This window comes from Oryctolagus cuniculus, chromosome 21, assembly GCF_051225735.1.
Source record: "Oryctolagus cuniculus isolate XC-2025 breed Fujian yellow rabbit chromosome 21, ASM5122573v1, whole genome shotgun sequence".
NCBI classification, from domain to species: Eukaryota; Metazoa; Chordata; class Mammalia; order Lagomorpha; family Leporidae; genus Oryctolagus; species Oryctolagus cuniculus.
The window spans coordinates 25,308,537-25,321,024 of record NC_142887.1 but is presented as its reverse complement, the minus strand read 5'-3'; the positions used below and the strand labels follow the sequence as shown (position 1 = coordinate 25,321,024).

The window sequence follows — 12,488 nt, the reverse complement described above, 5'->3', positions numbered from 1 at the left end:
AGAACGGATTTTCCAAAATTCAGACGTGTCCTGGAATCTGGTCTTCCCGGTGATGGGCGGGAGGCTGTGGGGTTCTGCTTCTGCGTGAATTGTCTCATTTTATAAAAATAGTTACCGCAGAAGGGCTTACGGTGCAGCAGGCGGAACGCTGGGGGCTCAGCCTGGGAGGATGCGGGGGTCAGAGAGGTATAGCGTCCTGCCCTGGGCCGCCCAGTGTTGGGTCCAGCGCCGCTTGGCTGAGCTGTGGGCAAGAAAGCAAGAGAGTAGAGAGGGCAGAGGGAGAGGCAGGCTGCGGAGCGCCCAGTGCAACAATAGTAGCAATACCAAGAGCAGCTGCCCTGTCTGGGTTTTTTGTCTTTATTTTCAGTTCATTTGAGAGACACAGAGGCATCTTGCCTTCCCTGGTACACCCCCAAGTTGGCCACCAGAGCCAGGGCTAGGCCAGGCGGAACTCCATCCAGGTCGCCCACGTGCCTTGCAGGGACTTTAAGAACTTGTGCCATCGCCCCCTGCCTCCCAGGGTGCACTTGAGTAGGAAGCTGGGTCAGAAGCCAGAAGTAGGCATTCCCAGAAGGGATGCATGTCCCAGGGGGTGGAAGACCACCCCCAGAGCAGCTCCTGTGGACTGGGGTCCCCTGGGTGCAAGGGGCTTTGCTTGGGTTCTCATGGCCCCCAACCCCCCTCCCCCCAACCCCCACAAGGGCCCCCTGCAGCCTGTGCCCCCGCCAGCACCCTTTCCCTGGAGAGAGTTCACTTCCCCAGAGCTGATGGGCAGTGCCCCGGCTACAGGAGCCCCTGCCTGCACTGCTGTCTGGGGGCAGGTGCAGGCTGAGGGGTGTGCCCGTGCCCCTCCCCCTTCACCTCCCCCTCCCCCGGAGCTGTCACGTCTCAGCAGCACGGGCCCAGAGCGGCCTGGGGGTGTGCAGGGCTGTGTTTGGCACAGGTCACTGGCTGCACGGCCGGAGGCACCAGGACAAGAAGCCAGACTGGAGATGATGCTGCGGCCGGCTGCAGAGCCCGCGCTGCCAACTGCCCGTGGGTGTGGGTCGCTCCGTCCATCCCAGGGCGCTGTGCCTCCTCGGGCCCCACGCCCAACCCACGCCTCCTTCAGAGCCGAGGGAGGTCCTCAGTCCCCAGCCCCCTCCTCCCACCGCCGCCCCAGCCTGCCCCCAGCCCTCGGCAGCCTCTCAATCTAAGTGACAGCTGCCCTCAGCCAAGTCAGCTCAGATTAATTCCCAGGCATCCAGCGGCCTGGCCCAGCCGCCCCAGTGGCTTCAGCCTGCAAGGGGGGCCTGGCCGGGTCCTTCCTGAGTGCTGGCGGGGGGGGGGGTGTCAGGCACACACACACACACACACACACACACACCCCTGCTCCTCTGGAGCCCCGGCCAGGCCTCCTGCCCTGTGGGTGGGGGGAGCGTGGCACAGGGGCGGGCTTGTCCCGGGCTGGGAGTCTTAGGGTTCCGTGCCCGAAAGTCAGGGCGTGGATCTCAGAGAGGGAGAGAGACAGAAAGAAAAAGAGAGGTAGGGACAGACAGACAGACACTCTGGCCTCTGTGGTGTTAACAACACACGCTTTCACATCAGACAGCCCTGGCCGTGCCGCTGGCCAGCTGCGTGGCCCTGTGTCTGTGATGTTCCCTCCCTGACCCTCCGTGTCCTCTGCTGCCGAGTGGGCTGGTGCATCAGGCCAGCCTGTCCCTGGCTGCTGAGCGGCGCGTGGCCGGTGTCCCCCGTTGGGTCCCTGGGGCTGACGGCACAGGGATGTGCTCAGCTTTGTTCTGTCCTCTTCCCGGCTGTCACAGGACTCGGTGGCCGGACATTGTCATGGATGGACGAGCAGAGAAGGGGCAGGGATGCCAGCAGGGCTAGGCTGAGGGGCTGGCCGGTCCCCTGGGCTTGCCTGTGTGGCCCCTGTGGGGTACCCAGGCTGCTGGCCACCAGCCCTCAATTCCCTGGTCCCCGGGGCTTAGGTTGAGCTGTTTCCTTCTGCCTCACTTTGGGAGGGGACTCTCCTCAGCCTCGGGTGACATCTGATTGCCCCAAAGGGACAGAAGCAGGCAGGGGATTGTGCATCACTTTAGAGAAAACCAAACAGGTCCAGAGAGGGGGAGTGACTTGTCCAAGGTCACACAGGAGGCAAATGACAGAGCTGGGATGAGAACAGGAAATCCTTATGCGATACTGGGAAGTAGAGAGCATGCCTGAGCTGCACAGACATGGCTGCCCCGGGGGGGCTCCTGGCCCAGCTCCTGTGACTTCCTGGAAGGATTGTCCCCCCGCCCCCGCCGCCCTGCTTCCGGGGTGGGAGGCTCAGACCTGGCAGGTTCACCTTCCCCAGGTCACGGAGCTGAGGGGCAGACCATGGTGGGGGTAGAACCCAGGCCTCTGAGCCGGGAGCTGGAGGAACCCCAGGTTGCCACGTGTGTGTGGGAGGCGGCACCGTGGGGGAGGGGGCTGAGGCTCTGCTTCTCGGCTTGCTCCGTGGTCCTGTGGTCTCTCGGTTGCTGCTGCCCACACCTGGCTGAGATTTGCTGTTCCTTCTCTGTCCCAGAGTCAGCGAGGACCCCAGGGGGAGGGGGCGGGGCCCAGCACTGCACGAGGACAGCCCGCCCTCCCTCCCTCCCTTCCCTCCCTCTCCCTCTATCTCTCCCTCTCTCCCCCTCTCCCTCTCCCCCTCTCTCTCCATCTCTCTCCCTCTCTCCCTCCCTCTCTCTCTCTCTCCCGCTCTCTCTCTCCCCCTCTCGCTCTCTCTTGCTCTGCCTTTCAAGTAGCTAAAAACAAACATTAAAAAAACTAGTGCATGGAAAATGGAAGGAAATAATTAACGTTTATTTCAGTGCAAAAAAAATTTGCTTTTGAAATGCGTGCCTGTGAAGAGCTTCCCGAAGGGCTCAGGAGAAGCATCCCGTGAGAGATTGTGCGTGGGCTTCCAGGGTGTTCACACCAGGGCCAGCGCAGCTGTCCGTTCCAGGTTCCTGTGCCGGTCGGGGTGTGCTCTCGCATGGCTGGGGCGGGGCGGCTCGCGGCGCAGGGGACAGTGCTGGGACATGAGGCGGGGGACCCTAGAGGGCGGCAGGCCAGGTTGTGTGACACCACAGGTTCTGTCCTGGGAGCACTGGGGAGCTATGGAAGGTGGTAGCAGGTGCTTCGAGAACCTCACTGGGCTCACAGTATAGAAACAGAGAACGGCCACTCATGGGGACCTGGCGGGCCAGCCTCTTGGTCTCTGGGGCAGGGCTGGCTTTGGCGTGCGTGCCCAGCCCTGGTTGGAGATGCAGAAATAGGAGCCGTGGCAGTCCGGGCTCACGGATGGGGTTGGGGTTGGGGTTGGACTTAAGGGACTCCTGGGCTGCAAGGGACAAAGGCGTCAAGAGGAGGTGGCCCGATTGAGTGACAGCTGTCACGGAAACCCAGTGTCCCCAACCCCCTCTTCCCTCCCCCTCCCCCCCAGCCAGGTCCAGATAAAGGAGAAAGCAAAACGCATTTCCCTTTGTTGGAAGGTTGAGTGGGGTGAGGGGCCCTTTGCTATTGTGTGCTGGGCCCACACTGCTCCAAGTGAGAAATGCGCTCGGAATTCCAATTCCCCTGCTCTGCCTGGGATGGAGCCCGCCCTGGACACACCCCCATCCCCTCCAGCCTCGGCAGGCAGGGACAGGAAGCTGGCCGGCCCTTCCAGTGTGACACAGGGGGCCAGCAGTGCCCACCACGGCTGCCGGCAAAGCCTATGGCTGCTGGAGAACGGAGGAGGAGGGCAGACCTGAGGCTTGAGGGTTCATAGGCGTCCTCCTAGCAGCCTGAGAGGGAGGTTCTGTGACTTCCTGTTACAGCCAGGTTTGCATCTCGCCCAGGAGCCCATGGTCTGGGCACTGCTGCCCCATACCCTTGGCCTTGCCCTGGTGGATAGGGCTTGGGGAGGTGGTGAGCAGGAGGCCACAGGTCCCCTTCCCACGGGGTCCTGGGTAGAACAGCGGCTGGCCACGCTTTGGCGGCCATGGGAGGTGGCAGTGGCTCCCCATGTGGCTCAGGACACCTGTGCACGCACGTGGCTCACCCAGATAGGATCCCGGTCCCAGGGTGACTAGTGCAGAGCAGGCTGATGCCGAGGTCTGTTTTGCTGACTTCAAAGACACGCCGGTCCCCCGTGGGCAGCAGCTCCGGAAGCAAAGTGAACAAGGCAACACCCCCTGGTGAGCGCCTGCACATCCCCCTCCGGCCTCCACCGCGGGCAGCCGTGGCCAGCGGGAGGGTCGCCTGCCCTCCCCATCAGTGCCCCAGCCGGGTCCCTCTCGCAGCCTGGCCAGCGACAAGGGCAGGCGGCACTCACGGCCAGCGCTGGCGGCAGCGCACCGCGTGCCAAGTGCTTTCCACGGATCATTTCACTTAATCCCTCTAACTGCCTCCCCGACGGCCAGCCCCATTCTTTTCCCACCCCGTTCCTTAGAACTCGGGTTCTGAGAGCGGGAGTGATGTGCACGCCAGTCCCTTGCACTGAGAATGGCCGCCACGCTCCTTGCAGAGCCGTGCCAGGGAAAACACGGCTACTCATGCACCTGCTCTCTCCCGGGTCTCTCTCCCCTCCCTGGCACCCACCGTCCCCGTGGTGGACTGAGAAACGCTGGAGACAAAAATCCAACGCCTGCAAAATTGGATGCGGGGCTGAGGGAGGGGGTGGCGGGGTGGGAGGAGGGGCTGGGGGGCTCTGCAAGGATTTGTGTACCTGAAGAGAGGGTGGGGAGAGGTCTTGGGGAGGAGGAATGGCAGGGGCATCCCGGCTCCAAGTTCCACCTTGCACACGGGGTGTGAGGCCCTGCACAGCCTGAACCTGCTGAGGACCACACGACGGGAGGGGCGGGGGGAGTTTGGAGATGAGGACACAGCTGACCCCTTCCGGGTCCCCACACGTGCAGTGTCGCCGGCTCTTTCTCCTGTGTGACCTCCTAGGCTGCTCTGAGCCAGGCCCCACCAGGAATGCCCATCTCTGAGTTCTAGATGGGGAAATTGAGGCTGAGAATCCTGGGCTGAAAGAAGACCTGGTGACCCAGCTCCAGGGGATCCCTGGGCGGTTCCCTGCCCTGTGCAGCCTCAGTCTTCCCATCCATCAAATGGGAATGGGGGTCACTTCACAGTCAGCGCCCAGGCCCAGACCGAGTGCCCCTTGCCCAGACAGACCAAGGTGACGGGGAAGATGGGGATAACACCTTGCACGGTGGCTGGTGGTGCCAGGCACTCGGTAATCGCAGGGTCTCCTCCCGACCCCAGGAGCCCCCCACCCCCACCCGCCCCCAGCCCTGGGGTCAGAGGGCTTCAGCACAGCTGGGGCAGGCCGTGACTTGAGGCGGCTTCCGGGGGCAGCCGGGGGAGCCGCCGGCCTCGGGCGTGTTGGGTCCCCCCCCCCCCGCCGCTGCCGCCCGCCCCACCTCCCCAGCTGGAATGAATCCGGCGGAGAGAGGATCAGTTTGGTCATGCTCGGCTTGTCAAGAACTGACGCAGAATATTCTGTCTGAAACATCAGCTTCCCCAGGGCTGGCGCGGCTGGCTGGCTCGTCCCAGGCAGAGGCTGGGGCAGCCCCGGGCCCCCTCCGAGCGTGGGGAGACAGCTCATCCTGCTGCTGGGGGATGGTGGGATTGGATACCACAGGGGCCCCGTCATGCCCTCCCTAAATCCACCCCAGCCAGGCGGCACAGCGGCTCTGGCCTGGCCGCTTCTAGATCCTAGGAGCTTTGGCAATGGTGGGTGGGTCTGTACCCCTCGCCCAGCAGACTCCGCCCCCCAATGGCTCCACAGCCTCTGCTGTCCTAGTGTGAGGCTCGGGAAACTTCCTTCCACCTTCCTGGAGCTGGGCGGGCGGGAGCTGTCCCCTCCAGCCTCTGTCTTCCCCTCTGGGAGTGAGCACCAGGAGCCCCATGTCCCGTGCGTGCAGTGAAGGAATGGGGTGCTCTCTGGCCGGAGCTGCCCGGGGCCAGCCCGGCTCTTGCATCCTGGGAATGCCGCTCCTTCTGGTGGGGGTGGGTGCACAAGGCAGCGGTGTGGATCCGGGAGCAGGGGCGTCGGGGCGTACTGGGTGCCGGGGGAGCCTGCACAGCCCCCCAGGCAGGCAGCCCTGCGTGCGGCGTTGGCAGCATCCTGGCTCAGCAGCCCTGCAGCCTTCACTCAGCATCTCAGCTTCCCCATCTGTGAAATGGGGCAAAGACTCCAGTTTCATCACCAGGAGTCTGTGCACGTGACCACTTCCCCAGGAAGGTGGGGGCGCGAGACTCTTAGGGGCTCCTAGGGAGCTGCAGGGGCCCCTTACCTCCCCTGCTGACCCGTCCCCGTGCCAGTGACAGGGGGCGCTCCCTGCGTGCCCCGGGGGGATGGCATTGTCCCTGCTTTACCAGGGTGGGGGAACTGAGGTTCATTCAGAGTGGCAAAGTGGCCCCCAACCCCCTTACTCACAGCCTGGCCCCACTGCCCGGGCCCCACCCGCAGGGAGGGTTGTCTCTGGCTTCGCTCTGCTCCCGCTTACTCCTGGAGGGTGTGGTGGGCAGGGCGACTCCTGCTTGGCACAGGGCCCTGGCCGGGCTCGCACGGAGCGTGGAGGGCGGGCCGGCGGCAGAGGTGGGGGCAGGCTCCGGGTGTGCTCCCTCGGCCCCCGTTCCAGCTTTGCTGGCTTCCAGCCCCCCAGCCTCTCTCCAAACCCCTGCCTGGCTGTGCGGCCTCGGCTGACTCACCTGCTCTCTCTGAGTCAGGCTTCAGGGAGGGGGGAGGAGAGCGCTCGTGGGCAAGGGCGTGGAAACATGGCATGGGGCGATGCATTTCTTTCGGTGCAGGCAACTTGGGAAATCGTGTCGCTATTGCATAATACGCGGCGTCCGCAAAGGTCTCGGGGCCTCTCGTAGGCTTGGGTTCCGGGACCCCTTGCGCTAAGGTGAACATCTTTGGATTCCATTTCCCATGAACGCCCCTGCCCTCAGCGCCCGAAGTCTTTTCCTGCAAAAACTGGGCTGGCTTGGTCAGGGTCCCCAGAGTCTGGACAGCACTTTACAGTTTACACGTCACCGGCCTGGTTGAGTCATGGGCACCCCTGTTTCAGAGGCGGGCACTCGACTCGGGTCCCTTCATGCAGCCAGAACCCCAGACTCCAGGGTGTCCAGCTGTGCGACCCCAGAAAAGCTTCTGGGGCTCTCTGGGCTGCAGAAGCCTCATGTAGGGTGGAGGCCCAGAGGCTGAGCCTGGCGGGGAGGGTGGGGGTGGGAGGCCCCGGCAGGAGGCACAGGAGGGTGGGGGTCCTCTCAAAGCCCCCTCTGAGCCTCAGCCCCCGCCCTCTCTGGCGAACTCCTACACATCCTTTGGTGTCCTTTCCAGGAAGCCCTCCTGACTTGACTTCACGTCTAGCTCACCCTTTGGCAACCCAGAGTTTATCCTGCCCGCTTCTGCCCTTTCCCAACAACAGGGGTCGGGGCGGGGGCTCCTGGGGGCCCGAGGCCTCACAGCAAAACCCGGGGTGGCGTTCCCAGCCAGGAAGCGGGGTGGCACAGATGTCCACTGACGCCCCCTTTCTCTTCTTTCTCCACAGCCCACGACCTCCCCGCGAGCAAGGGGTCAGCCTCACAGCCCGGCAGCCATCTGCAGTGCCTGTCCGTCCACTGCACGGACGACGTGGGCGACGCCAAGGCCCGTGCGTCCGTGCCCACCTGGAGGTCCCTGCACTCTGACATCTCCAACAGATTTGGGACGTTTGTGGCCGCCCTGACTTGAAGCGACGACGAGAGAGACCCCTCCCCAGCCAGGCCCTGCCCTGCCCCCACCCCTCCACCCTTGTCCATCTGAAAGTGCCACTCCCACCGAGTGGCTGATGGTGATTTTTTTTTCCTAGGTTGGTACCTGCTTGGTGGCGTCTGGACCGGAAGGGGTTAATTTAAAGGGGAGATAGAAACCCCCCACCCCCTGCAAAAGCTTTTTTTTTTTTTTTTTAAGAAACTGTCAAGGCCACCGACAATGTCACCAGTGTTAACCCTTCTGCAGTTAGCAACTTTTGCTTCAGCCTCTGTGCCCGCTCTCCGTAAGCTCGGCCCCTTCTTTCTACACCTTCTTTCTCGTTTTACTCCCGCTGCTCTGTGTCCACCGCTACTGCATAATCAGACGCGAGCCGCCTCCCTTTTTATTCTCTTTTACTTTCTCTCTTTCGTCTCCCCGCCCCCTCCTCCTCCTCCTCTCTCTTGCTCTCTCTCTTTTTCCTTTGTTCACTGCTTGTTAAAATGAAAATCTTGGAGGATAGTACTTCTGGAATATTGCCAGGTGAAAGTCAAATTGTCATCATGATATTATATATTGACACCCAACTGTCATCAGTCAGACAGGAGCCCAACAATTAATGGCCCCCTTACGTATTGTGCCTGGGGTTTTGTGTTGTCTGTGCCCTGAGAGAATAGATGGATTTTTGTTCCTACAAACACAGCACTCAGCCCTCAGTCTCCTTCCCTTCCACACTCTCTCCTGCTGGAAGCTGGCTCTCGGCAGCCGACACAATGATGCGTCCAGCCTGCTCTGGGAGAGGGAGTTGGAATGTTCTGGAATGTTCCACAGTGGTGTTTTTCTCCCCCTTTCTGGGCCTCCCAGCAAGCTTCCAGGCTCCACATTTGTGCACTCCATGCAGAGCAGCCTTGGGTGTGCATGGTGGGGGTGGTGACTGCCCTTCCTGCGTACGCACACTTTGGGCAGGGGTGGGGGTGGGGAGGGCTACAGGCTCAGGCCCTTGCTGCAACACCGGGCTGGCTCATCCCTGGAGCTGTGGGAAGATGGAGTCTGCGCTCTCGCCCTTTCCTGGCCTGGCATCCTGGGAAAGAAGGAGGGGGCCAAGTGTGCCTCCCCCACCCTGGGCAGCCTCTGTCCCTGGGTCCCCTCCCCCAGGCTCAGCCTGCAGGGTCCTGCAGCCCCATCCCACCCGGTTCTCCTTCTCTTAGCCTGGCTTCCTTGCCGGGGTCTGTGGTCTGCAGAGCTGGAGGAGTGGGAAGAAGGACATCACTTCCTGGCTTTTAGTTTTTAACCCTGGAACTCCCACCGGCCTGTGGAGTCAGTCCCACCTGGTTGCAAAAGTCAGAGCCATGCACCCATGCGGCTTCTCCTTGGGTGCTGTCGGCGCCTGCAGACGTTTGTGGGGGCTCGGGGTGGGGGGGGGGCAGAGCTGCCAGGGAAGGTGAGACCACGAGCAGCCGGTCCCAGCGCCTCCCCCCACCCTTGACCTTGGCGTTTCTGTCCGTTTTGTTCCGAGCAAGCTCCATCTTGAGTCTCCCTCTGCCCCGTGGCCCAGCGGCCGTAGCCTGGCTGCTTCCAGTGCTGACCTGAGGGCTTTGGGCTGATACACAGCTCCGACAATGTTCAGTTCACAGTACCTTTCAGCAAAGAGAGAGAAGCTTCCAGAAAACCCCTCTCCCCCCACCCCTCTCTCTTTCTCTCTGTCTCTCTCCCCTCCCTCCTGCTTCCCGTTCCTTGGCCGGGTGCGGTTCTCGCCTGGGCAGTCTGACGGGGGCGGCGCCGGCTGCCGCCAGGAGCAGGTGGCACGCAACGCACCGCACGCGTGGGGAGAGCAGGGAGGGAGTCTCGCCCGGGCCGCCCGGCCACGTTTGAGCAGAACTCCACCTCGCCTCCCGCGACTCCGCCACCCTTCGAGAGCTTCCTCACTTCCCTTTCGAGAAAACAGGACTGAGTTCCCCGTGATTGCTTAAGGCGGGGGAACAGAGCGTCTCCTGCCTTTGACTTCCCCAGCCCACGTGGAGGAGGCGTCGGCCGGCAGCTCCCCGGGCTCGGCAATCCTGGAAGCCCCCCAACTTTGCAACGTTCTTGCTCCTTGCCACCCCGGATCGGAGCAGCTTTAACAATCGCCTTAAGCAAACGGATGTCATTTCAGTCGGTTTGGTTCAATGGAAGGAGTAGCAGCAAATGGGACAGACACCCGCCGCCCGTAGATCCATCCTGCGTAGCAAACTCTTCGGGAAAGAACACGAAAATGGTATTGCACATGTAAAATATGAAAACTTAACTCTACTGTGTGTTAAGCAATCCTGTAATCTTTTTTGACTTTTAAAAGAAATTCATTTCTGAAATGCTTGGTTGGAAGACTGTGACAATAGCTCATGAAATTGAGTGTTATTTTTTCTTTCTTTTTAAAAAAATATGTAAAGTGCAGTCTTCTGTATCCACGCATATTGTATATACCTGTATATGTTTTCCTGAGCAGCTAAAGAACAATAAATATGACCTTAACGGTGACTGTGGTACGTTTGTGGGTGGGGCCTGCTTTTGGTTTTCCCCGCCCCCTCCCCCTTTCCATTAATCTCTCTCTCTCTTTTTTTTTTTTGGAGTTAGGCAGAGTTAGACAGTGAGAGAGCGAGAGGGAGAGAGAGAGAGAGAGAGAGAGAGAGAGAGACAGGTCTTCCTTTTTCCATTGGTTCACTCCTCAAGTGGCCGCTACGCCGATCCAAAACCTAGGATCCAGGTGCTTCTCCTGGTCTCCCATGGGGTGCAGGGCCCAAGCACTCGGGCCATCCTCCACTGCTTTCCTGGGCCACAGCAGAGAGCTGGACTGGAAGAGGGGCAACCGGGACAGAATCCGGCGCCCTGACCGGGACTAGAACCAGGTGTGCCAGCGCTGCAGGCGGAGGATTAGCCTAGTGAGCCGCGGTGCCGGCCTCTGTCAATCTCTTTAAATTCTTCGTGTGCATGTGGATGTATGCATGTGCGTGTGTGTGCATGTGTGTACACGTGTGTGTGTGCTGATGCCCCATGTGTGTTTTATGTTTCAAGGTTTCCCAACATTGACATTTTGGGTCTGATAATTCTTTGTGAGGGAGAGAGCTGGTCAGTGCATTGAAGGATTCAAAAGTTGCTTGGATTTATTTAAAGGGAAACAGACAGACAGACAGACCCACACAAAGCTGCTCCCGTCTGCTGCTCACTCACCAGCTCTGCACCACCAGGACGGGGCGGAAGCCAGGAGCCGGGAGCACTGGCAGGGCCTCCCACGTGGGTGGCAGGGACTGTCACTCGAGCGGCACCCGCTGCCTCCCGGGGTGCTGGAGGCAGGAGCCAGAGCTGGTGTTGAACGCGGGCCCTGTGATGTGGCGGGCAGGCGTCTGTCAGTGCCTTGTCTCTCACATGGAACAAACGCCGCTGACCCTGGAGGTGCCGCCCACTGCCAGTCCTCTTCCAGGCCCTGTCGATGGGCGGGCTTCCCCATAGGCCACCGTGCGGGCAGCAGCGTCTCGTGGGCACCTGCAGCGCCAGCCTCGAGGCCATGGCGGAACCGTCCCGGGCCCTCCCTCGGCCCCTCGCCCCCTCTCTGGGTGGAACTCCAGACCCCAGCGCTGCTGGATTTCTGGCCTCTGAATCGGAACCTTTGAACACTTCCTTCACACATCACGGTAGCAGGCACAGTGCCCGCCCATTCTGTTCCAGCGCCCAGGGGCCCGGGCGGCTACTCTAGGTGGTCCCAATGGCAGTTTGAAGCGGCGAGGTGGAGACCCCCAGGGTGGCCATTCCGTGTGGGAGCAGACACCGCGCCCTCTCCCACCTGTCTCCCCACGGAGGCTCCAGCCCGGGAGCCCCTCGCTGAGCCGGCAGCCTGCCGAAGCTCCCCGGCACGGCATCACGCTGTAGGCATTCAATGACGTCAGCACATTCCCCATCTCACAGCAGAGGACACACTCAGGAAGATTATCCCCGCCCCTCCCCACACACAGCCCTCCCTGACTGTAGGCACTTTGCTGTCGGCTCTGGAATTCCGCACGGAAGCGCACCCGGAGCCCCTCGCGGGCCAGAGGGCGAGCTGCCTTCTCCCTCTGAGCCTCGCTTCCACGGCCCGGGATGCTCCTGACCCCACGGAGCTGTGCTGCCCTGGACCCCCGGGGCACGGAGCCGGCACAGAGGGCAGCCAATGGTGCCAGTCCCCTCCGACACCGCCCGCTGGCTCCTGGCAGGATGGGCCTCCCATCCTCCTCCTGCGGCCGGGGAGGGGGCTGGCCTCCTCTCTGGAACCCCGAGGGCACGCGCAGTGCGGCCAATCCGGCTCCTAAGCCAGCTCCTAAGGACTTGGGTCATCTTCTGCTGTCTCCCAGGGTGTGCATCAGCGGACAGAGTGGGACTTGAACCCAGGAACTCTGGTATGGGGTGTGGGCGTCCCCGGTGGTGTCCTGAACATGGCGCCCATCGGCCGCCCCGTCTCGTTGAATGCTCGAGGCATCTTGGTGCCAGAGCTGAATCCTCCCATTCTGCAGGTGCAGCAGCAGAGTTCGGGTGACTGGCATCACACGTCACCTGCCCTGAAGGTACCCACAGCCTAGAAAGGAGACCCGGGGGACACGGACGCATAACTCGACAGCTGAAAGTGAGAGGAATGCGCCAACAACCCTCGGCCTCAGAGGGATTGGAGGTCTCTGTGACAGTGGGGAACGTGGCCGGGCAGGGCTTTGAAGGATGAATAGGAGTTCATCCTCACATCCTGTTCATC

General features: G+C 61.8%; 1 protein-coding gene across 1 annotated transcript in view; it reads left to right on the top strand.

The window, feature by feature from the left end:
* MN1 (MN1 proto-oncogene, transcriptional regulator) overlaps positions 1-10,252 on the top strand; it is a 41,214-nt gene extending 30,962 nt beyond the window's left edge. The window contains exon 2 of the mRNA XM_051826475.3: positions 7,560-10,252. Within this exon, the coding sequence (XP_051682435.1) occupies positions 7,560-7,741 (182 nt within the window). The 3' untranslated portion in view covers positions 7,742-10,252. The remainder of the gene's footprint in view (positions 1-7,559) is intronic.
* Positions 10,253-12,488: the final 2,236 nt, after the last annotated feature.